At 52.1% G+C, this 25,064-nt stretch overlaps 1 protein-coding gene across 1 annotated transcript; it reads right to left on the bottom strand.

Moving 5' to 3' along the window:
- Window positions 1–1,421: 1,421 nt before the first annotated feature.
- Window positions 1,422–25,041, bottom strand: PTPA (protein phosphatase 2 phosphatase activator). Its single transcript, XM_052668899.1, has 10 exons — window positions 24,722–25,041; window positions 23,219–23,319; window positions 21,857–21,943; window positions 17,032–17,157; window positions 16,171–16,288; window positions 14,561–14,660; window positions 13,456–13,580; window positions 12,878–12,978; window positions 8,239–8,346; window positions 1,422–3,787 (listed from the first exon to the last, which is right to left on the bottom strand). The coding sequence occupies exons 1-10, from the start codon at window positions 24,744–24,746 to the stop codon at window positions 3,713–3,715; spliced, it is 966 nt and encodes a 321-aa protein (XP_052524859.1). The 5' UTR covers window positions 24,747–25,041; the 3' UTR covers window positions 1,422–3,712.
- Between the last annotated feature and the right edge of the window lie 23 nt (window positions 25,042–25,064).

Raw genomic sequence — 25,064 nt, 5'->3', positions numbered from 1 at the left:
CCAATGTGCTGAGCGCCTGCTGAGGGATTTGGATGGCCTTTATTGGTACCACTGCAACTGGGAACATGGGGAATGTCCTGTTCCAGTTTCAGCAACAACTGCACGCCCGCAGGGAGCACTCAGTGCCGCGTCCCCAAGCTTGGACTTTTCAGAGCAACCAGAACCCTTCCACCCCACAAAGCCTCTCCTGGCTGCCCAATCCAACGATGCCCCTCAGGGCTCAGCCCTTGCTGGAGCCCATAGAGCTGGGGCAGCCCTCCTCCAGCTGGGCTCACTCCAGTTCACAGTTTGGCACCATTTTTACGAGCTCGGTCCCCAGGGTACTCAGGAGTCAGTGAGAAAGGTGCTCACTGCTCACTGCTGAAGGTGAAGCCATGTTAATGAGGACAAACATCTCTTCTCCTGGCTATTGGAGCATGGAACGGCCTCCAGAAGCCCTGCCAGATTCCACACCTGGGCCAGGAAAGCCCTTCTTTGAAGCAACAGCGAGACACCCACGACCTGTTCCATTGCAGAAGGCTCCCACCAGCACGTCGGCTCGGGTTTGGATGAAAGTGAATACAGCAGCGATGCCACAACACAGTTCTGGCTTTTATTCCTACCACCACCACGCGAGGCTGCTCCTCTCAACTCGTACTTCATTTCTTACCGGCTGTCACGAGCATTTATAAAAGAGGGCTGCAAAGACAGAGGCAGGAAGGCCGGCGGTGACCTGTTGAACACAAAGCAGCAGCAGAACAGCTCACCGCCGGCCCAGCTCTGAGAAGTGCACTGAAAATCCCAGCTTGCTCAATGGGGAGAAACCCACGCTACATCTGCTGTGCTCACCAAGGGAGGCATCCAAATGAACACAAAGATGTTTGACCCAAGATGACATTCCCCACTCCCAGCTGGGCACTCACACGCAGCCGGCCCCGTGCTGACAGAGAAGATAAGAAACCTAAGCACAGCTATGGCGGCTCCCACCGCTCCTGAGAAGTTCCAGGTATAATTTTCTACAGACGTCCAACAAAGCTGCTGAGCTGAACTGATGCTGGAAGTGCTGAGTCAGCACCTCCGGCAGGACAGGAAAAACATCTGAAGGAAAAGGGTTCCAGTTCTCAGCCTCAGAAACGCGGCTCTAACGGCCTTTGGTCATGAGAGTCTCTGATCTTCAAGAGGTATTTGGTGGCACATCACCCAGGTGCCGGGAGGGAGGGGCAGATGGAGCACAGTGGTTAAATAAATAAATCAAAGGCAGCGCACCACGGAAAGAAAGAGGCTCGCAAGGGAGCAGCCTGGATGTGCTTGCTTCATGCACTTCAACGAGTCGGTTTTGGTGCAAGCATGCAGCCAACAAACAGGCGAGTGGCTCTGCAAAGCATCTTCCCAGCACCACAAAGAGGGAACAAACCCCACGCAGGAGAGACCAACACAGGCACTGGTGCAAAACAGAGACTTTAATTAAAACCACAATGTTGGGGGGGGATTGAGGGGGGAAACGCTCCGGCCCCAGGCGCTGCTGATGGCAGAGCTGTGGGAGAAGAGCTGAGCCCGAGAGCCCATGCTTACTGCTGGGAGCTGGACGGAGGCGAGCAGCCAGGAGCCACCTACAGAGATCCATCTCGCACGGTGCAAGACAAGAATGAGCTGCTCCAAGTCCACAAAGCCCCAGCAGAACAGAAGCACAGATTCAGGCAAGCAAGAGCTACCCGTGAGCCTCTCCCCACCTCCTTGGTGGATCCCAACCCAGGGACACCATCCCTGCAGAGCGGCTGCAGGGGAAGGAAGCATCTCCCCACCCTTTTTTGGTGCTGTATTTCATATTCTGGGTGTCCCTCCCACTACATAGGGAGTGGATGTCGACATTTCCACCCATCCTTTTGCATGGAAGCCCCGTTTCCGTAGGATTACTGGGAGAGATGTGTCCCCAGCCCTTGGGCAGGTTTGGGAAGCCACAGGCTTTAGCTCAGCCCTCACCAGCCAGATGCCATGCAGCCAGTTACAGCGTGGTGACACTTGCCAGAAGCCACACAGCAAGGAAAGGGGATGCAGAAGGAAGAGCCTGAGGTCTCCTCCACCAGAAGCAGGCTCCCAGCAAGCGCAGGGCTCCAGCCCTATTCCCACTTGTAAAGCCAAGATGACACACATCTCGTTAACAATTTGAGATTAGAACAAGACTTGAGTCTTTCATTATTTAAAACGCACATCTATAGTTGGTTGAGGCAGCTCAGATCCGTGCCCTGTCCCACCCAGCTCAGGACAATGGCAGAAAGCTCTGCTTTAGCTCTGCAGCCACCTGCTCCTCGCTTCCTCTTATTTAGCAATGCATCAGCAAAAGGCAAGCAATCAGAGAAGGGACACAGCTGCCTCCAGCCCCAGCCAGAGCTCATCCCCTGCCAAACCCAGCCTGGGAACCCTAAGATCTCCCCTCCCCAGGTTTGTAGGCCACCTCAGCCAAGACATATGGACACAACAGCTCCAGATATTTCTGCCCTCTGAGCGATGCTGGTGCTGATCAGGACCATGGCTCCATTCATTCTCCTACCTCCAAGCTGCTGCTGGCACTGGAAGCGTGGTCCTGCTGCCTGGGAAGCACCAGCAGGGAATGATAGAGGGAAGAGAGCTTTCTCCAGATAAAACCTGCTGTCCTGGGCTAATTATGCTTTTTGTTTCCAGCACAGGTACATAAGTGCATGTTAAGCTGCATGCTTATCCCCATGCTGCCTTCGCTCCAGAGATGCCTCCCTAAAAGGGCAGAGGAACATGCTGCTTTATGGGGAAAGCCATTGCTATAAGGCTGTCGCTGTAATTTATGACCAAGCAGTAGCAACCATGGCCACCTCGTGCCATTGAGGCCAGCCCAGACCCCGGGCAGCAAAGCACAGAGGAGGAGGAGGAGAGGAGAGCACAGAGGGCAGGTTGGACCCAGATGATCCCTACAAAGCAATGAATGTATGTGAACGTGTGATTCTTTGTGCCCATTAACTACAGAGGGGAGGGAGCCTGAGCAGGTACCACTCAGCAGTCCTTGCACAGCTGTTCCCACAGAGCCAGGGCTCTCAGCTCTAAAACCAGCTCAGACCTCACAGCCTCCTTGTTTCACATGAGAGGTGGTGCTGTGAAAGGAAGAGCCGGGCGCCCCTGCAGAAGAGATGGGTGGAAGGAGGGAGGTGGCTTTCCTTATTAGGGCTAAAGGAGAGGTGGCACCCTGGGCTCCCCGCAGTTCCCCTTTCCCATTTAAGAACCAAGCAGAGGTGCCCTGCTTACAGACACGTGCAGGCTCACACCTCACCCACTGCAACGGTTTCCAAACCAAACAGCAACAGGAAACTTCAACGAAATTCCAAAAGGGAAATTGCTGTTACCAGCGCATACACACGTGCCTTCCTCCCCTCCACACCCCCTTCTTCCTCCTAGGAAGGAAAGCAGAGGGTTTTGCTGCCAGACAGCCCCTAGTGAACCCCCTTCACTCGCCCAGATCCACACGCGGCAGCAGAGCGGAGCACAGCCCCTCGGTCACTTGTGAAACATCCTCATGGCAGGGCTCGCAGGAGGAGCTGCTCAGGTCCCGTCTCCCGTGCAAGGCCGAGTGCTCTGGGTCTGTGGTTGCCAATGAGGATGTGCAGGAATGGATGGGCTGTGGAACGGGTGAGGTGATGAGGAGGGGGTGAGGGGAGGAGGAAGAGTGCCACGCTACGCCTCCGCTGCTTCGGCTCCTCCCGCTGCCTCCTTAGGATGTCACAGGCTGGATGGGGAGCAGGCTGCCGAACTTAAAATGCTGGATCACAGGGAACTTCTCCAGGCACTGCAGGAGGGGAAACAAAAAGGGGTGAGTTCAGCAGATGTCCCCACTGCCCGCAGGCAGACAGAGCTGCGCCCGGCCCTGGGTGTGGGAGGCAGTGAGCTCAGGGCCACTGGCTGAGCTGTGTGCTCGCATGGGGATCAGTCCCACATCCCTCACCCCACATTCCCAGCAGGCTCTTCAGTCCAGTAACACCTCGTATCCCCATCTCCTTCCTTTTAGCCAGGCTCTTTTGCTTGCTAAAATTCAGGCCGGGAGCATGAGCAGAAGAGGCGTGTTTATGTCAGCAGCTTTCTCTCTCACCACCTTCTCATTGCTCTAGCTGCTCCCTTTGAAGAGCTTCACCCTACAAATCCTTTGAGAACTGCAGAAACCCAAAGGGAAGAGGCTCTCCCTCTCCAGGACAGTGCCCACGCTCCAGCTCTGAGCACCATCCTGCAGCCACAAGGCACTGCCCACGCTGCATTGCAGATTCTCAGGCCCTCAATAAATGAGCACTAGCAATTTTGCTGCCACGGTTTAAGATGCAATCCTATCCCCAAAAATCCCTCACTCCTAGAATTCCCACTCCCATCAGAGAGTAACGATAGGAGCAAGGATCACAGATCAATCTCACACACCCCCAGCGAGGCAGCTCAGCTCACAGCTGCTTTCTCCAACTAAGATGGGCTCTGTGCTGGAACAGGAACATCCCTGCTGCTCACCTCCCCGCCACGGCAGGAACACCAGCAACTGCTCTCAATGACCACGTCCAAGTTTCCCAAAACTTGCCTGTCAGAGCTGCTCAGAGCTTTATTCTTTGAGTCATTACGGGTTCAGACTGCCCAAAAACTCATGCAGAGCACAGAATGGATTCAGATCCACACAAACCTCAGCAGCACGTATGCATCGATTCAATAGCTACATCTACACTAATATCAGCCACATTACCCAGGGCTGTGCTGACCAGAAGGGCTGCAGACCTCCTCACTGTGCTGCAATGGGAGCTACTCTTCTACATGGGACATCGTGTCCAGCAGAAGGAAGAAGCAAGTCCTGCTACAAGTAATGAACATCACCTTCTAAGCTTCCCAAACACTTCCCAAAGGCTCAGAGCAGCCAGCATTTCCCAGCACAACCACTCCAGCAAGTCCTCAGAGGAAACAGCACAGGATAGCAGTGACGTGAAGCAATAATGCAGAGAAATGAATACTGGAGATGCTGATGGCTGAAAATGTCATCCCAACTGGTTCCAAGGAGTCCCACGGAAGACCTGACTGGTTTGGACGCCTGATGGAGAGACTTTACCACCAATGGGAAGAGCAAGAATCCTCCCCATTTAACACACCAATAGCACAAGGAGAGATGAGCAGAGAAACTTCTCTCTCTATCAGGGCTAGGACAATTTCTCTGGGTTATTAAAGGCTCCAGGAGACAGGACACTTCTGTGTCACCTGCAGGTGAAACTGATGCAGCCAATAGTAGCTTGACAGAGGCAACAAGCTTATTCCCTTCTTCCTGTCATCCCAATTGTGCCAAAGTCCTGGCTTGAGACTCAACTGGGGAGTAAATTCCTGCATCATATCCAACCTTTAAAGATGGAACTGGGACTAGATTAGTTACAATGGAAAGTATTTCCCATCTGACTGCAGTGGAGAAGGAAAGGTCAGGAGACTCAAAAGCAGGCTCAGGGGAAAAACATCAAGGCTGCTACTTTAACCAGACTCTATTCTGTCGACTTCTTCACTTGTCTTTGAAGGAGAGAATAAGAAAAGACCTTGCACTTTCAAGCTAACACTTCTGCACCCATTATATTTATATTACAGACACATTTGAGATTTCATAAGTACATGGAGCAGAAGATATGTTGCCTTGAACCTGCTCTCTGTCCACAGACCCTGTAACCAGCATCCCAGAGAGCATGGATCCAGGCAAGAGCACATGGATGTGCTTAAGCATTGTGTTGGTTGTTTAAAGCCATCCCATAGAGGGGACACAGAAGAGCCAAAGCATTCACACTGCATTTTAAACAAACCGGACCTGGGAACTGCTGCACTTCTGCCAAGCAAGAGTGGTTTATGAGTGAGCACCTGATTTCTGCTGGTCTGCTCCAAGCGACTGAGCTTTTTGCCTTGCTGCCTCTGCACAAAAGCAGTCAGCACTGAGCACTTCCCAGTCACTGCCACACTGTTGGTTGGAGACTCCATCCTGGATTTCATCTGATCTAATTACAGTGTGTGAGCAGAGGGTGAAGATGCAGTAGGAAGAAGGGGGTGAGAAGAAAATCTTGCTCTCACATTAGCCAGCTTGACAAGAAAAAAAACACGTTATAAACCCAAACCTTCCCTCTTCCCTCCCTCCAAACCCAAGTACTGTCACAGATCTTCACTGAGCTCGAGGCAAACAGCTTTTGTGACAGTACGTGGGGCTGTTGGCTTACTTATCTTCTGCTAGCACTGACAGTGCCCAACTAGAGAAAGACAGCAAAGGTGAAGGCAACGCAGCTGGAAACATCCAGCAGACACTAATGCTGTGATTCTAAGGTGATGTCCACACTCACCCCTCCTTCCCAGCTGGGCAGGAACTGGCTGAGACAGCAGTGGGGTGGGAGGCTCCCCTAAGCAGATACCAGGAATCAGTGGGAACTCCCCACTAAGTTTCTCCATCCAAGCAAATGTAGGCACCATGCTGTGCCAGGACAAAATACTGCTGCATGAGGACCATACTTAAGATCAGTCCTTTAAGATTTACTAACGTTCGTGAAGCAAGAAGCTAAATTTGAAGTCACACAGCAGTTCAGTTCACTCAATGTCTTCCATACCTTACCCTAAATTTGTGCTGTTACTCTTTCCAGCAGCTCCCACATTCTCTCCCAACACAGCCACATCTCTGGGTGTTTCTAGAAACCCACCAGCATCAGGTTCAGCATTTCCACAGAGAATGTAATCTGCTATTTAACATAAAAACATTAACAACCATGGCCTCTCCCACACCCTGACGGGTTCCCAGAGTTGTACTGTTCACAGACGGCCAGGTAAAACTGCCAGCACACAGTGACCCCAAAACACCAGTGAACATGCCCTTGCATTGTGGGCACATCCCTGCCAAGCTCCAGAAGGAACCAACCAAGCAGAAACAGGGCACGTTGGGCACCCAACCAGCACAGGACAACATGGGGTGCCTGGGGGATACCCAGAGGAGAGAGAAGATCAAAGGCAGTGCTGCGGAGGAGGCAACAGCCCTTCAGCAGTGCTCTCAGGACTGGGGGCTCCCCCTGAGACCGCTTTCTCTCACACCAGAGCCTCCAGTTCTGGGTTCCCAGGAACGCAGTGGCTCTGTGCTGGAGCTCTGAGCCAGGGCAGATCCAGAGGGGCAGCACAGAGGGACCCCATGGGGGTCGACCCCCAGCCCTGCTCTCCTCCTGGAAGCTGGGAGGAAAGCTGAGCTGGGGGCGGAAGGAGCCAGCGGGCCTGGGAGTGACACCTCGCAGATTAGAGAGGTATGTGGCCTGGAACCTAAACACAGGATGTGAAGCACAGAGGAAGGGCTGGGGGAGGGAGCGCACCAAGTTCGGCACAGTTAACTCCTTTGTGCTCTAGAGCTGCCCGCCCAGTCTTTGCCCCACGTCCCAGCAACAAACAGGAGCATGGTTGGCTTGAGCAGAGACCACAGGGTGCAGGAATAACTCCTTCAAGCCCTACCCAAGGGGACTGATGCACCTCCCATAGTGGGCAGCTGTGTAATCCATTGCTCAGGCAGGGCCAGCACAGTGCTGGCCTTCCAAGCAAGAGATGCTGCTTCTCAGTCAGTTCCTGCACAAGGCCCCAGTGTGGCAGTTTCTGTCCTGCTTCCCCAAGCTCAGGGTTAGCTTGAGCAGGAAGGAGATAAGGAACAGCCAAAATTGCCCAATTCTCTCAATCAGGGTTTGCCAGGAAAGCCTGCAGAGCCCATGGAGAACCACCAAGCCCCACTGGAGGCTGTGCCTCACTGGTCTGGTGCACTACGTGGGCAGGACTCAAAGCCAACAGAGACAAGACAGAGCCAACAGAGCAGAAGGCATTCAACCTGCTTTGGTGCTCCTGAAACATGGGATGGAGGTTTAAACCGGGTCTCCTGCAGCTGGGAAAACAGAAGTGTAGGAATCAGAAGGATGAGTACGTCAAAGCATTGGTCCTAACTTGGAGACCTGAGACTTGCACTATGGAACGACAAGAACTGGCAAAAGCCACGTCTGAAAGAAGGGCTGTTTTGGGACTGGTTTGTGGCAAACATTGTGCAGGCAGGAGCCTTCTGGCCAGCAGCACCTTCTTCTGAGCCACACAGCAAGGAGCACAGCTGGCTGTGACAGGCCCCTGCACCAACAGGCACGAGGTGCAGGCAGCAAAAGGCTGATCTGCAGCAAAGCAGAGACAAGGACCTGTGTGGCCATTGGGCAAGCATGAACCAGCCTCCCCTTACCCACCCGCAGTGCTCACCTCTGCCTTGTACATGCGGATGAGGCCCTGGTTGACCTTAGACCAGGAGGGTACGGCACTGATGTTCCAGAGCTGGTTGGAATGCTCAGCAAAGGGGCCCGTCTTCATCTGAAAGAGACCCGAGAGCAAGGCTGAGGAGCAGGGCCATGCAGGAGCTGTGCACCACTGGTGACTCACATTCACCAAGCTAACATTCCCACCAGCCCTATGAGCCACACGCCAGCCACCCCACCACGCTGTCCCTCCTTCCCCCCCAGCTGCAGCCACAGTGCATGAAGCTCCATCTCCTCACCTCTCTGACAAAATTAAGCCTTTTCCTGCCACACTTCTCTAATCAAACCTTCCTATGCACACCTCCCTGTTAACGGCTGTGTTACAAAACCCCACATAAGTCCTATTCTCCCTCCAAGTAGAGCTTGGCTTAACGCTGTTCCAATTCTACCCAGAAACCTCCCTGTTCAGCACTGCTGGGCTTTCCAAGAAAATGACTCATTCCCCATTCAGATAATCAACAAGCAGCACAGACAACCACTGCTGCCTTCCCTGCATGCAGAGGGCAGTGCAGGTCAGCAGCAGCCCTGCGCCCACACCTGGGAGAGGAGGGGACCCACTGAAGCCCCACTCCAAACAAGCTCCAGAGCTGCAGCTTGCCTGCTTGCAGCCACACACCTCAGGGTGTTTTTTTGTTTAAGCACTCTGGCTTTCCTCCTCCCAGGAAGAGGGGTGTGGAGGAGGAAGGACAAGGGAAAAGCTGCAATCAGGGATGGCTGCATGCAGATTCCCTTGGTGGCTCTCTCTCTTCTTCTCCACGAACAAAAACAGACCCTCAGGGAGAGGAAGAAATATAACGCAGCCTCTCTGAGTGAGCAAAGTTCCCATGACATCAGAAACCACAAGGCCGAAGCTCACGCTAGAAAGGAGCATGGGGAGAGAGGAATCTCTTGGACGCTTGCTCTCAGCTCCAACAACCAACTCCTTCCCTCCATGCACACAGAGGCCTGGCATGAGGGTGGGAAAACAGCCTCCAAACACAGTGCTCTAAAAGGAAGTGAGGCTGCTCGATTCGTTTTGGGAAACTGCTGCTGCTCTTCTGCAAGGTCTGCATGGCATCAGCTGGCAGTAAAAAAAAAAAAAAAAAAAAAAGAGAGGAGGAAAAAAACCCAAAACATTACCTGGAGGACAACAAGCTTCAAACAGGCTGACCTCAGGCTGCAGCTGTTTTGCACAGACCTGTCCCCATTCCCCTCTATCGCTCTCATGGGCAGAAGAATGAGTGATGAGCCACCGAGCCATCCCCGCTCCCCTCCGCCGTGCATGTTTCCCTTGCAGATACAAGATGAAACGTGCAGATAGACAAAGCACAACATCATTCGACAGAGCCGGCGTGCCATCAGGCAGGAGGATTTGGCACTGGCGGGCACCACAGTGCAGGCTGCACGTGGCAGGGGAGCAGGGAGCATGCGCGTGGCTGAGCCCCATGTGCTGGGCAGCTCGGTGGGCACAGAGCTTCCCCTGGTAAGGCTGAGCTGCTGATATGCTTTTCGACGCCAAACCTTCCTCCAGCACTGCCATCCTTCGTATGGCACAGCTTGCAGCAGCCCTCGCACGCGTGCTTTGCTTTCCTCCTCATTCCTGAGCTGCAGCAGACTATCAGGGGGCAGCCAGCTCAGCCAGCCGGCCCCGCGCTCCAGCCCTGCTGGCTCCATAAGCCCCTGGCACAGTTGTGACCGCAGCCCACTGGACCCTGCGTGCCCAGCAAGGGGAGGCATGGCTATTGTTTCAAAGTGGGGCGGAGGGGAGAAAGGGGATGAGGGAGAAAATGAGCTCATTCCACCCACAAAGGGAGAAGAGGGAGAGAAACAGAGCGAGCTGGGGGGAACGAGAGCGGCAGCGAGCGCGCTGCAGTCCCGCAGTGACCCCAGGGGAACGGAGTGAGTCAGAGCAGCCATATTGAGCAGGAAATTACTCACAGACGCTGCGTTCCTGCCTCTCAGTTCCCAAGAGAATCAGCCTTTTGTAAATGGTTCCTCTGTCAGTAACTGGGGGAGGGGGACGGCTGAAGCTGTGCTTTCCTGTCAGCTCCTTCCCTTCCAGCCGAAACCCGAGCCCTCCCTTCCCAAACCTCCAAATTTAGAAGCCAGATTGAAGATGAAATTCTTGCTGCCTGCCCTGGGCTCTTAAAGCAACACGGCCCCGGCCTCACGCCTCCACACGTCTCCTGCAGGAAGGTGCCTGGGGAGGTGACTGTTTCAGCAGGCTTTGGTTTCAGCAGGGTCAAGAGCTGGCAGCCTCTGCTCTGGGTTTTGTCCCATGCTGTGCAAGGACAGCATCCACACGGTTTTTGCAATCCTCAGAACCCTTCCTTGCATTCAGAGCACAGAAGCAGGCAGGATCCCACCGTGGCAGCAGCACTGCTGGCTCCATCACATGCTGGGATGGTTCCAAACCAACCTCACACCCTGGGGCATCTCCCTGCAGCCTGCCTCAGCAGAACAAGCTGACAGCAGGGGATAGCTCAAGCTCTAGCCACCTCCATAAGCCTCCTGTTCAAGGACCAAGCATTGAAAACACCCCTCAGGTTAGCCAACAACAGGTCAGCTTGCATAAAGCTTGCTACCATTCCATGTGCAGCAGGGTGGCACCGCAGGGCGGAGGCTTCAGCAGGTTCAAACTGGACATCATCTCCCTGTTACTTTAAGAGTCTGAGGTTTAAATATACACGTGGCAAACACCACCACGGCATACATTCATATCCCTGAAACGTCACCCAGAGGCTGAGAAAAAAATATCTGCTCAAGAGAATATTCTCTTGGTTGAAAGAAAACAACGTAGCCTGGTCACAGCTTGCTGAAACAAAACCTGTTTTCAGGTTAGTAAAACCTACCAGGCTCACAAGGGGACTGCTGCAGTGTTTGCTATTTGCTCTACACCTTTACAGGAGAGCTGTTTTCAGACGAATAGCTCAGAAGGAAATCATGTCATTCATTTATTAAAATCATGAATCCCTTGTACCTTTTTCCCCCCCTTAGTTTTGTTTTGTTGTTGATTTTGGAGAAAAAGCAGCACTCAGGGCTGCCCCAGCCCCCCCTAGTGGCAGGAACAAACTTTCTGGGCATCTGAAGGAGAAAAATCCCATTTTAAAAAGAAAAACCTTATTTAAAAACAAAACAAAATAATAATAATAATAAAAAAACAAAACAGTGCTTGCATGAATAGGGATTGCAAACAAAAACACTACACGTCTGATGATTCAGCTTGTGGCAATCTCTGTGGCTCACACCAGAGAGGAAGCTTCCCTGCCACCAGGTGGCACTGAGGAACTCAATAGAAAAAACTCCACGATCCTGAGCAAGTGTGCAAAAGAGAAGTGAAATCACTTGTTAAAAATGCCTACTGAAAAGGTACCTTTCTGCAGGCAAAAGCGGAGTGACCTGAAGCAGTCTGGTGCTGTGTATTTTAAACTGTTCACGTCGCCTGTGCACTGCAGAACCCTCTGCACACGTGAAGAACTGTGTGCTCTGACATTTTTAACAGGCTAGTGCTCTGTCTGGATAGTACAGAGGAAGAAAACAAAATGCATCTTTGCTCCCACTTCCCATGAGGGTGAAGCAGGAGCGGATTTCCTGTCCTCAGCTCAGTCTCTTCACCATCCACAGCACAATTTAGCTCTGCACTGAAGGTGAAATCCTGCGAGCTGAACACTGACAAACCCTACTGGATTCAGCACGACTTGATTCTGCACCTCCTGGGGTTTGGGCCAAAGGCTCCTATGAAAATTTCCTACATGAAAGGCTGAGTTCACGCTCTGTAACCTCCCTTCTCATCTAATCAGTAAATGAGAGAAGCAAGGAGGGGGAAAAGCAAACAGAACAAAGGGGCAGAACTGCACTCCGTCCTTCAAAATTAATCCCATCAACTCCTCCTTGCCATGGACAGGAAATCCCTTGCCACAACAGAGCACGTGGTTCTCACTGTCCCTGCCCAGACCATGCAGCAAGGTGGACAGTAAAAGCAGGGCCAGCTGAGGGAAACCATAAATCCCTTCATTTAAGAACACTGCTGGTGGTTGGCAACACACTGAGTATCAGCAGCCCAAGGGCCCTACAGAATTTGAGCAGAAATGTGCTTCTGATAATGGTCCTGAGAACAGCTGGGCTAACCAAGCACTCTCTCCCCTCCAGATTATTCACGCGTTTAATGGAGAATCTGCTCTGATCTGGAGAAGACGAAACTGCACAGAGGTATGGGAGTCTGCCCTAAGCAAAGGGAGGCCCAGGCAGTGCCCAAGGACTGGAGGGAAGGGAGGTTATCTTGGCAAGCCCAGCTGCTCTGCATCTCCCACTTCATCTTTCTAGCACACTTGCTAGCACCAGTCTTCTCCATCCAAGCTCCCACTGCCTGATCCAAGGCTATTTGTTTGCTCTTGTTACAGCTCCCTTCAATAGCAATCCACAGCCCATCTCCCCTGATCACACTTTCCCCTCAATATTCCAGTTTGAACTCATTGAAGGAGAGCACCTCAGACACAACAGTGGTTTTTCTGCACAGCTCCGTTACAGCAAACGGAGGAGGAAGAGAAAACCAGAGCCAGAGCTAACTGCCTAGTATGAGAAGAACTTTCCTGTGGAAAAATCCTCACCTCTGTAATGAAGAGGATGCACTCCAGGAACATGAAGTCCTTATGGTTTTCATTTACCACCTTCTCATCCACAAAGTGTCGAGGCTCTAGATTTGGATGGTCTGAAAAGAGTAAAAGACAACAGAAAATAACCTGCATGACATCCCCTTCTGAGACCAAACTCAGTCAGGCTTTGTCCCATCCCTCTTTCACATGAGGTCTCTCCCAGCAGAACTTTTCAGAAATCAGCACAGAGCCACTGCCTACCACCTCACCTCCACTGCCTTAGCAGTGAAACTGGTAAACTCCCCAGGGCAGAAAACGTGTACTCTAGTGCCAAAACCAGAACTCCCTTCTCAAAAAGCTTGTAGTCATTGCAGGTGTACTGTACATGGAAGCTTTCCACCTCCTGGTCTAAGCAACTAGCTTTATTTGGAAACCTGAGAAAAAAATCCAAGCCCCAAGCAAACTCTGCTGCTGTATTACACACAAATCTGACACATTTGAATTTAAAAGTCAGTCTCAAGCCCCATTATCTCTGCAACCCAGACAGACAGGGCAGAGGGCAGGCTGGGACATGAGCAGATTTTCATTAGTACCTATCAGCTGGGAACTGCCCCATATGAAAGGTAGAAACTGGAAGTCATCCAAGCCCCAGACGCCCTGGCTGCCAGCAGGTTCCATCCTGTAGGTCTTCTGAAGTTTTCGCATCACTTCTAGGTACCTGAGACAAAAGAGAGGGAAGACTTCAGGCAAGGCTGTGTTCTGGACTGCAGACACAAAATCCAGATCTCTGCCTTCACACGGGAGATCCAAACAGACCATCCACTCTTGGAGGGCCCCATGCTCACTTTTGAACCCAACAGAAAAGCATGGATCAGGTTTAACAGCTAAATAAGCACCAAAAGTTGGTCCCAGGAAAGAGCAAGTGGCCCAAGTTAACAGAAGGAAAAGGATGAGCTCCCAGAGCAAGGCCCACTTTGACTGCAATCAATGAACATTCAGGATCACCTCTCTTCAAACAAGTTTTCCAAACCTTTGTAACCAGGTGGAAAATTAAAGCTGGAAGTACTATTGAAGGAGATTGTTTTCATGCCAGAGATGCAAATTGCAATAGATCTCTGGACTCCACATGCCAAGTCTGGTGGTTTTATAGTGATAAAACTCCACCGCCTGGGCTGGAAAGACATCTTGAGGGGCAGTGGAGGCCTGCCAGCTTCACAGATTACTGTTTTAATGCCTGAAGAGATGTAACATCTGACCAGATATTTCTGACCATCACAGAACTTCATCCAAACACTCTTACAGTATCAGTAACATTCCAGAAAGGCACACAGCCTCTAATAGATGATGTGCTATGCTCTATTAAAAAGCACATCTGCTTCCTAAATTTGTCTTCACTTTTTTCACTCTGCCCTTCTGTGTAGGCCAGCAAACCCTTCAGCACTCATGATCTTTAGCTAGGCATAGAAGCCCTTGTTTTATGCAGCTCATATCCCAGCTAAAGGACCTCCTTATAGTTTCTCACTCCCAGATGGGCATGGATGAGTGGAAGGAAGAGGCCACAATCAGCCCAACCTACAGGAGTACGATGTATGGAACACGTGGTAGCGTCTCACACATCTCAGACAGCTGGAAGGGGCTGTCTGGGATCTGCCCTCAAGTGGCCCAATGTTTCCAGCCCTTCTCCTTCTGGTATCTCACCTGTTAAATACTTTAAAGACAATGGCCATCTGGTCATCCACTCTGAGAACACCTATTTTGCAGAGGCAGCAGAGAAAGGCTGCAAACGCAGCTTCATGTCCTACAGTGAAAAGAAATGAGATGTGACACGAGTGTTTCTGGTCCTGAGGACAACCTTATGGCGAGTACAGCAGCTCTTCAAAAATCAAAGCAGTCATATTCCTACAGAGGAAGCCCCTGCCCACTGTCCCTGATGTGCTGCCTTATCCTGTTACAGGAGCTGACAATATTTCATCCCCACACAGCACCCACCCAAAGTACCCCTTCCAGATATTCACAAGGTGGTTATTAACTCTGAGAGAAAAGTTCTTGAGGAAATGCAGCTCCAAGTGGGGGTGCTGGGAGCAAGGCAGGGCCTTCCTGGGAGCTCAGCACAGCAGTGGGATGTGGAGCTCTGCAGAGTCGCCTGCTCAGAGGATATGAGAGAACTTCACATCTGCAAGTAAACAGACTTCCTCCCACTTAAAAATATCTGTGTCGGAAGGATGCAGATCCCATGATGCTGGCAGGAACAGACCGTCCCAGAAGGTACTGGGATCTCTGGCTGACCCTCTGCAGCTTGGCCCTCCAGCTAACAGCAGGGAAAAGAAACAACCAGCAAAATCAGAGCAACGTCTTTTTGTGGAAGGGACCACAGAACCAGGATCAACAGCTCCACGTGGCAAAGAAGTGCAGCTTCCAGTGTAGGAACAAAGTACATCCATAGTCCAGTCACCCTCAGTTAGAACACTTGGGACACTTGATTGGGACACACTGGAGGGGAGCAAAGGCTGAAATTCCTTCCCTGAGCTGACAAAACCCATGCGTGTGGGTCCCTTTCCAAAGACAACATCTCCCCCTGGTGCCAGTGAGCTGCAGCTTTCCTAGCAAGCACTGCTCAGCTTCCAGCTCTTCATCCTTTAACCCAAGTCCTCTTCCTCCTCCCCTCCCTGCCCAAATCTGAAGCCATCTTTCTTTGTACCCACAGCATCCTACTCTTCTGACCTTTGGTTAGCACACCCGTCTCAGCACACCTGTCCTCCAGACAGAGGAGCAAAGCATGCAGTAACCACATGGTTTCAAACCAAAGATTCTGCATTTAGGTCTAACTGAAGCCAGAGTGGTTACTCCAGCCTGCAATTCACTATCTTCCCAGGTACAAAATGCTTCAACATTCAGACTTTAAAGTCCTTCTCTACTCAGCAGTGTCACCTCCAAGGAGCACCAGACCCCGAGTCACTTCCTGCTGTCTACAACCTTGCTCCCCTTACTTCCAATATAAGTAATTACATTTTATTCCTCTAAGTTGCCTGTTGTGGATCAGCTGTGCAATATTGCTATGTGCAGTAAAGCTACTCCTACAGTTCATCCCAGAATGGCCTGCACAGCTTGATTCATGTTTCCTCAGATGAGACATGTGAAGAGTGTCACAACCCACAACGAATGCTGGGTGAGGAAGAAAGTGTTTGTAGCAAACTGACACAGAGAAAACTTGCTAAAACATATTTAAATACACCCAGCAGCCGGCTCCAGAGGGTCACTACCCAAAGGAGAGCAGTCTCAGCCACTGAGCATGCTCAAGCAATAAATACCTGTGCCATAATCAATGCGGGTAGAGTTCCCCACGGATTCTTTCAGGTACACGGCCACTTCTGGTGCAGCACTGGCCAAATGTTTGGGGATCACTGTTGCCACCAAATTTTCTGCTTCCTGGAAGACACAAAAGACTCCCCCAAGTGAGTGTACATCTGTCACAGTCCTCACGGGCAAGATGATGCTCACACACTGATGCAGAGGGGGGATCTACAATGGTGCACTCTTACATATGTAAGAGCCAGCAATGACAGAGGAGAGTATTTGCCTATTCTAGAAGCAGAGAAATGGAATAACTCTGGGAGAGCTCATCCTAACACCCATCCAGGCCACATGTATCCTGCAGAGGGGGGGGGAAGAAAAAAAAATACATCAGCTCAGTTACCCACTGGTTCACCCACAGGACCAAAGCATTAACAGAGCAGCAGACCACCTGCAAAAGGACATTCCTGCTTGGACTCTGTGCCACCTCCAGAGCTTGGTGCAGGGCATGTAGTCTGAGTTGAAGAACATCAAGCAGTTTCACAACCCTCCTCTGATCTTCTCTGTCATCTGTTCGCTAATAGTTACAAAGCAAAGGTCTTCCTTGGGCTTGAAGGACCCCAAAGGCTGATTCAGGACTTGGAAACTCATCAAAGAGCATTTACATGGACCATATGGTCTCATAAGAGGTGAAGACAGCAACAGATCAGGAGTAAGTGATATATATCAAGAGAAGGATCCTTCTCAGCTTGTCTGCACAACTCCTTTGTAGATTGCTCACTTGCCTCACAATGATGGAATCACTCTGTTATCCCTGCTAAACATGCTGCCCTTCTGTAGGAGCTGCATTTAACATTGTACACGAAAGACATACTCACCTGGTCTAGTTTGGCATACCAAGTCCTGAAGGCTTTGTTCCCAAAGCGAGAAGGTTGATCCACTGGTGGGGTTTCATCGATCCATCTGTCAAGGGTGTTCAGAAGAGCCACCAGCTTTTCAATTGGCTACAGAGAGAAGAAAAATGAGGGGTCATGGTCTGTCATGAAACAGAGCAATTCCTCAGGCCTCTGCCATGGCTTGGAATTGTTGAGGCCCACACTGCCCTCCTCAAGGGTGGAGGGCAAGAACAGGATGTGCCAACTTTCCCCAAATGCACAATGGCCAGACAATCCTCCCTCCCTCCTCAGATCAGCCCAGCACAAAGCCCAGCCTGAGGCAGTCTCTCCAGTCGCCCACACAGCCTTTCATCAGCTGCTACAGTACTATGCTCTAAAACCTCAGGGAGAAGAGCTAAAGCAAGCTCCTAGCTGTAGGACACACAGGGCTGAGTAGCAGGGAAGTGTCACACGATTCAGGGATCTCCAACAAAACTCAGTCTCTGCATCTTCAGGGTCCTGTGTGCCCAACACAGCACATACCATACAGCCACAGCACGTACCATACAGGTCTTGAAGGTAAACTTTCCTTCTCAACGCCTCTAATCCTGTCCTGGAACATCTCAGGAGCCAGGATTTGCAGAGAGGATGTTTGCATTTGTACAGCACCCAGCACAACAGGGCCAAATCTCAATTCAGCATTCTTAGAGTAACCACATTGCTTCAAACTTGCACCAGCCAGACTGCTAAGGCAGCTCCAACCCCATGATAGCCTGTGCACGTTACACCTTGCACAAGTGCATAGGCAAAATGCAGTCCATCAGGAGGATGAAACAGCCTGGCTTGCCCCAACAGCCTCATCAGAGCAAGGATGAGAAGCTCTGGGTTCTAAGAAAAACATCTCAGTACAAGAACAATGCTGATGGGAAGGCAAAGACAACAGCAAGGAAAGAGAGCTGATTTCTTGCATCCAGTGCTAGAAGGAAGAAGTGAGGAACGTGTGTATGATTTAGGAGAGAGTGACTGGACAAGGCACACCAGCAGCCACAAAGGAAAAGCAGCGAGACCCACAGAGCCACAGGCAACACAGTATGGTGTCTCAAGCACTGTAGGCCACTATTTTAGAAGCTTCAAGCAGTTTCATTAGGAGGCTCTGCTGACAACCCATGGAGCCTGCCAGAGGGTCTGGGATTCCCCTTGCCCAAATACAAGCAGTCAGTGAGCCATCAAATGCCACAGCAGCTGGCCAGGCCCTGGGCAATGTAGGCTCCTCTGTCTCGAGAGGAGATTCCTCCTTCAAGGGGACAAAGAGGACAGCAGAAACAGCGGCTGGTTTGACTTTGCTGGAGGCATCGACCGTGTGAAGCCGGCTGGTCTCCTGGGCTGTGGTTCAATTCTTCCTGCTGCCTGCCGGGAGGATGAAGAAAGAGCCGAGACCAGCAAGTTTCCAGCCCTTGAAGTGCTACTTGAAGGGGGTGGGGAGGAGACACAGCCACGGCCAAGCTGGACAGCAATCCCTGCTCCTTCTGAACCCAGGAGAAACAGCCTCACAGCAGCACAGTATCCCTCTGGCAGCACTCCTTGGAGCTCAGGACGTGGTGGGATCAGAGAGCGCGGATCAGGAAGGACAAGGATCCACTCGTCCCACAGGACTTCAGCACTTGGCTGACGAGCAAGGCCAGGGGCTGAGAGGAAGGGCAACACCTCACCTGAGCACACCAGGAACACAGGGGACCAAAGCACAAGTGTGCTGAGGGACAGAGGTCCTCTGGGGAGGCTGCATGCTTGTGCCAAGGATCTGCACAGACCAAGGCAGCACAGCCCTCTTTGCTTCAGCCCTACGCTGCCCAAAATGCTGCAGAAGCTTAGCACCTCCCCACTGCAATGGGTCGGGTTTGGACTCAGCTCCATCCCTTCCTGGCTATTGCATTCCCCTCCAATTAAGCAACAGCATCCTCAGCACCGGGTTGCATTAAATAATTAAATCGTGCTGGTGATTTATCCGCCGGCACCAGCAGCTCATTACAAGCAGCTCCCGTATTTCAAACCCCTCTCAGCAAGCACTCGGAGCTGCCTGGATAAATGGTTGCTGAGGACGGGTTCCTTCCCCCTCCCCAGATCTGCCCGCAGGCCTCGGGGAGCGCAGAGTCCAACCTCCCCTTCCCCACTCACTTGCTTTAAAAGGATTAAAAAGCACAACCCCACTGAAGGCGGGTGAGCAGGACCCAGCTGCCGGCTCAGCCGTGCCAATAAATAATTAAAGAGATGCGGCTCGGTTTGGGCTCACGGCCCTTTGAAAAGGGGTTATTAAAAGCAGCAGCTCCCATTGTCCTGCAGAGGAAACTTGTGCAGCCGGGGCTGACCCCAGCAGGGGGAGGGAGGGGAGCAGCGGGGCTTACGGGAACACAACCATCAGCACCGCTGCAACCCTGTTTTGCCTGGCTGGGTTTTTAAGCTCTATTTTTGCTTTACCTTTCCAGTGATCAAAGCAAGGACAGCCACCGCGCCCCCCCTTGCTCTCTTTGCTCTTCCTGTTGTGCTGATTTCGCATCGCCTTGACCCTGAGCCTGCCGCCGGTCCCAAAGGAGAGCTGCAGAGCCTCGTGCAGAACAGAGACCTGCCAGCATCACTCCCAGCAGGGGCAGGAGGAGGTGCTGCAGAGGCATCAGAGCAGCCAAGGCCACCCGCAAGAAGCAAACCTGATCCTGGGGCAACTCGCACCCTACCAGAGTGGGGAGCTGCTGAAATTAGGCCATTTGCTGCTTCCCTTTACAGAGCAGAGCAAGCCATGAGGCCAGCCAGCTTCCCCCAGTACTGCTGGGCAGTGGGCTGCTTGAGGGAAAGGTCTGCCCCTCGCACAGCCAGCATTAACCTCTCCCCTTGCTGCGCTGCTGCTCTGAGCAAAGCCAGCTCTGAAAGCCCACCGCAGGCTGCAGCCCAGCACCCGCTGCACAGATCCCATGTGAGAATTACTCCCTGCAGGAGAAGGCAGGTCACAGCCTGCTGATGTCACACAGCCCCTGCCAGATACAATGCCACAGTGCTACACAGCCACCCAACGTCTCCAGCAAAACTCCAGATCTCTCAGCAGAAGAGGAGCAAGCTCAGCCAATCTCAGAAGGGGCTCAGCCCCCAAAGGACCAGGCTCTCACTCCAGCAGGCTGTTTGCTACCGACACACACCACTACAGAACCTATTAAGCTGTCTCTTTCAAAGCAGAACAGACCATGCTTGCAAAGCAATACAGTCAGTCGCAGAGGATACGCATTCAGCGGAAAGGATTCCAGGAGGTCATTGCCAAAGGAAGGCATCTCCAGCATTTGATCAGGGAGGAAGATGGGACAGCACAAAAGCACATCAGCAGCAGGTACGGGCAAAAGAGAAGAAAGCAGAGCAGAGATGCAAGCAGAGGCCACAAGGGGCTGAGCCTTTAAAAGCAAAGATAAGCAGTTTGATCTACAAACAAACCTGCATGAACAGGCAACCTCATCAACAAGGCGACCCAGGGGATGCTCCACCTGTGCCTCCAGTCACGAGTTATTGCTCTCCCCCACGCGAGGGGAATGGGACATGTTCCCTGCCACATCCCCAGCAGCCAGGATCACATCTCTTGTTTATTGCCCGTACTGGGGCTGCGGGTGGATCAATTCACTCCAAGAGGGACCCGTGCACAGACACAGCCTGACAGCCTCTCCGAGGGGGTGGAAGAAAAGGGAGTTTTTGTTCCTTCCTTTTGTACATTTTTAATGCTTTGTTTCCCTAGAACCAGCTCTGTGAATGAGCAAGATTATGACAAAGGCAAAACTCAAAGGTGAAATACAAACAGTGGAAAGCAAGAGTGGCATTTGACGGCACATTCTACCGAATTAAAGGAACAAAGGGTGGACACAAAGCCTGTTAGAGAGGCATTCGTTATCCCTGATCCCCCCCATGAAGTACAAGCAAAGTTTCTCATTCACACATCGTTCCTTGAAGTGAAGGCTGGACTTTACATGCCCGTTCCAGACACAAATGGCTAGGTTAAAGATCGTCGTAGGCTGCCTTCCCACACAAGAATGAATCTATAAACACACAGGCCCAGTCTGCTTTCCATTCCACCCAGATCTTCTCTAGCCAGACCGTTCCCAGCTGTCTTGCACAGCTGTGATAAGCTCAAACAGTAAAAAGATACCAAAGAATCTCCTCATTCCAACACAGAACAAGGGAGGAGAATTCAGCATGCAACATGGAAGCACATAATCTGCAGATCACTGCAGCACCCATAGCGACCTCAGAACAGTCTACGTGTGGCTGGGGGAAGGCAACAGCAGCAGGGGAGATGCTCTCCCTCCCTTTCTCCCTCCCTCCCCTCTGGCAGCCCCACTGGCTCCAAAACACCATGCCATGTCTCTGACAAGGACATTAGAACCGGCCCAGCACCACATAGATGAGGTCACACAGAGAGGCAGTGGGAGAAGCAGGAGCAGTACAGACTTCTTTGCCTTTTGGCTGCAGCCAGGAGGGAGTATCACATCTACAAAACAACCCTGGTTGAAGCCAGACTGTAAAATCAGGGCCAAAGCACATCCCTGCTGAAGCTTCCTTTCCATCACCAGTTTCTGTCCATCTGTAGCTTGCTCCATTTCCTAACAGCAAGCACACAGTGCCTCTGCACCAGGCTGACATTTACATCCCCAAACACAGCCCAACTATATTTATTCTCCCAGATAAGTTGTCAGCTCATCCCTTGCTTAGGAGATATTCACTGTAGAGACCAAAACAACAAAAAAAAAAATAAATCAAAAGCAGCAAAAAAGGAGAAACAAGCAGATCTAAACTCCCCTCCTACCTCTGAAACGTTGTATTCACAGGTCAGTTTCCTGCCCTTGACACCTTCGTTCAGGGTGAGGATGAAGCCCATGTAATCTGCGTATGCCTGCAAACACGTCCAAAAGAGCAAGGTGTCAGTGAGTACCCACAGTCTGTTTGAATAAGCACTGCAGCATGACCGTGCTCCTGCACACCAAGGGAACCCTTCCCAGAACACAGCATTGCTTTCTTGGAGACAGCCAGGGCACAGGGCTTGCTGTGAGGTTATTGCTATTTCTGGCAGACCTCGAAGGCAGATGGTGATTGCACCAACAACTCTGCATTGCTGAAAAAATTATGGAGAGAAGAATTCTAGGAAAGCTCACACCGCCCTGAAATCCTTCTCTCAGCTCCCTGCCTCTTATCAGGTCAAATTCACACTCCCTGGCTCTGCAGAATCTCTGTGGTGTCCAGACATCCCGTTCCGCACTGCTTCTCCCAGACCTGTCATTATCTCCTCTTTTCTCCTTCTGTTCTCCTGCATACATGCATGATGGAGAAGTGGGAGACAGCCCAAATTCCTCACCGTTGTGCTGCTTTTGAAATATCATATGCAGAACAGCTCAGTAGCTCTAACACTGTGGAATGGCTAGAGTAGCACACTGCCAACTCTTGCTCCTTGGGACCCTGTCACACAGAAATCCAGAGAGGAGCAAGGCCTCAATCCCAGAAGATTTAATAAAGGAAACTGCAATCCCCAAGTTTGCTAGAGAGCTGGTTACAGTAAGGTGCTCATAAGACATTAAGCAAGAGTTTGTTCCTAAACAGCAGAACGAACAGGAGAAACAAGTCTGGGCCATCACTGCCATCTCTTAAAGGCAGAGAACAGAGAATCTGCCTGTTCCACCAGTCCCACAGACACTATAAACAAAAATTACCCAGTAAATTGAAGGCTTTGGCTCTAGAGCCCTTTCCAGTACAGCACGGTGGGAAGGCACCAGGAATCAACTCACTCTGATGTCGTAAGAGGGCCAGACAGCCAGATCACACTCAAGCTGAATTCAAACAGCACTGGGTAAAGCTAGTACCTCACAACATACAGGTTATGTGGGGTGAGACAGTTACCACTTGGCATGCCGGCAGGGAGCAGTAATAATTCTTACACCTCTCTTATCTCCTTCAACTTTTGGGCTCTCCGGGCTCCTTTGTCTGAGCATTTGACACCTCACTGCCAAGTCATTTTCCTACAAACAGGCAGCGACTCCTGCTTTAACACACATCAATTAATTTCCCATAGCTTGCCCAAACCTGCTGCACACCTAGAGGCAGTTACCAGTCCAGACTCAGCTGCCACTGTAACATAATAAGCACTTACCAGTTTTCCCTGAACCCACAGACATACCTGAGAGCGCTTCCACTTGCCCATGTCAGAAACCATGTTTATCTCCTTCCTGGGGATCATGAAGCTCTGCTGGAGAGGAGGAGCCATCTCCTCTGAATTGCCTGGGAGATGCAAGAAAGAGGTGAAACAGAGGCAGTGGGGGAGCAGCAGTCCTCTAACCTTCCTCTCATAGAAAGCAACATTAATGTCCCAGGAGACTGAAAGCAAGAAAGTATCTCTGCCCATGCCTTTATCTCACCAAGTCCTGCTCACCAAGCAGTATCCTCTCAATAACATTCCCTTGGGGACACTTGATGGCTTCGGAAGGTTGCATTACGTTCACTGTCTCTACTGAAGATGAGTTCCCCAGTCAGAGAGAGAAGCCTGCAGGAGCTAGCAGTGATAGCATCCAGCTAGTTTCACTATTTCTAGGGTGAAGCCTCGGGTCATGCTAAAGCACTAAGCTTTCCTGACAAACCACCTGTTCTCAGGGTGGTCTCCCAGAGCTGCATTCCCTTAAGAAGTACAATTCCTGCAGACAACACAAGAGCAATTCAGTAGATGGCAGCCCAGAGCAGCGCTCCCCATTCCAGAAGCACTGAGGATGCTGGCTCGCAGCACCTTAAAGATCATTTGGAGGCAGTTTGCAGTCTTCTCTGTAAGCATGACTTCTACCATAGAATCAGTGACTATCCCAGTTGGAAAGGACCCACGAGGACCACCGAGTCCAACTCCTGCCTCCACACAGCAGCACGAGGCAGCAGAGCAGACAACTGTTAAAGAAACCAAGGGCTCATGCAAATTCATGAATTCTATCAGGGCCAACCTGCTCACCACATGAACCCCAGAACACCTGCAGGCCTCTGCCTGCTCAGCACCTGGAGAAGCACCTCAGCGACTGCACAGCACAGTGCTCCACGGCACCCATTGGAACTCCTTGAAATGTCACTAAAGGCTGCATTTCCAGAAAAATACCACCCGAGAGCAAAGGCAGCCCCTGTGTGTGCAGAGCAGGGAAAAGGGAACCCAAAGTCCTGGGAAACAGGGAGGATCTGCTATGAAAAAAGTTCAGGAAATCATTCAGGACGGAACTTCTCCATGCTGCGAGCTCTCTGTCTGAGGACCGATGTCAGCTCCTCGCCTGTCCCACCTGCCCGCGAGTTCTGCTTAAGAGAATGAGATTGAGGAACCACGCAGGAGGGCTGAAGGGGATGCCGTGGCTCCGCTCCTCCAAAAACCCAGCCGACAACTGAGAACCACCGCTTCGGAGCCCCTTTTCAGAGCAGCGTCCGACACGAGCACGGCGGATTCCTCCGGGCCGAGGAGCCCCGGCTCGCACCGCCCGGCCCGCCCCGCGCTGCCGGCCCACGCTCGGCTCGGCTCGGTCCGCCCCGCTCCCCGCAGACACCGCTCCGCTGCGGACACGCAGAAAGGAGCGACGGCTGTGGGGGTCCCGCTGCCGCGAGATGAACCCCGATCCCCCGCCAGCCCTCGGGGCACCGCAGCCCCCGGCCCTGCTCTCACCTGCCCGCCGCTCGCTCTCTGCCATCTTCCCGGAGGCCGCCGCCGCCGCTCTCACCCCTCAACTCTCACCTCTCACCCCGGACGCCGAGGCTGCCGGCGGCCATCTTTGAGCCGGGCACGCGCAGCCCGGCCGGCCTGCCGTCTGGCTGGCTGTCTAACCGACAGACCTCCCTCCCGACCGCCAGTTGTGCCGTTGCCTACTCGGAGGGTGTGGAGGCGGCCGTGCTCGAACAAGGCGCCTCGCCAAAGCACGGAGAGGGTAGCCGGCAACGGGAGAGCCGCCTCGCCGCTCCGCCTGCGCTCGCTCTTCTGACAGCGGTGTTGTGCCCTTTCCCAAAATGGC

This window comes from Tympanuchus pallidicinctus, unplaced genomic scaffold, assembly GCF_026119805.1.
Source record: "Tympanuchus pallidicinctus isolate F22 unplaced genomic scaffold, pur_lepc_1.0 scaffold8, whole genome shotgun sequence".
Taxonomy (NCBI): domain Eukaryota; kingdom Metazoa; phylum Chordata; class Aves; order Galliformes; family Phasianidae; genus Tympanuchus; species Tympanuchus pallidicinctus.
The sequence above is the reverse complement of the archived record's forward strand: the minus strand, read 5'-3'. Positions and strand labels throughout refer to the sequence as shown.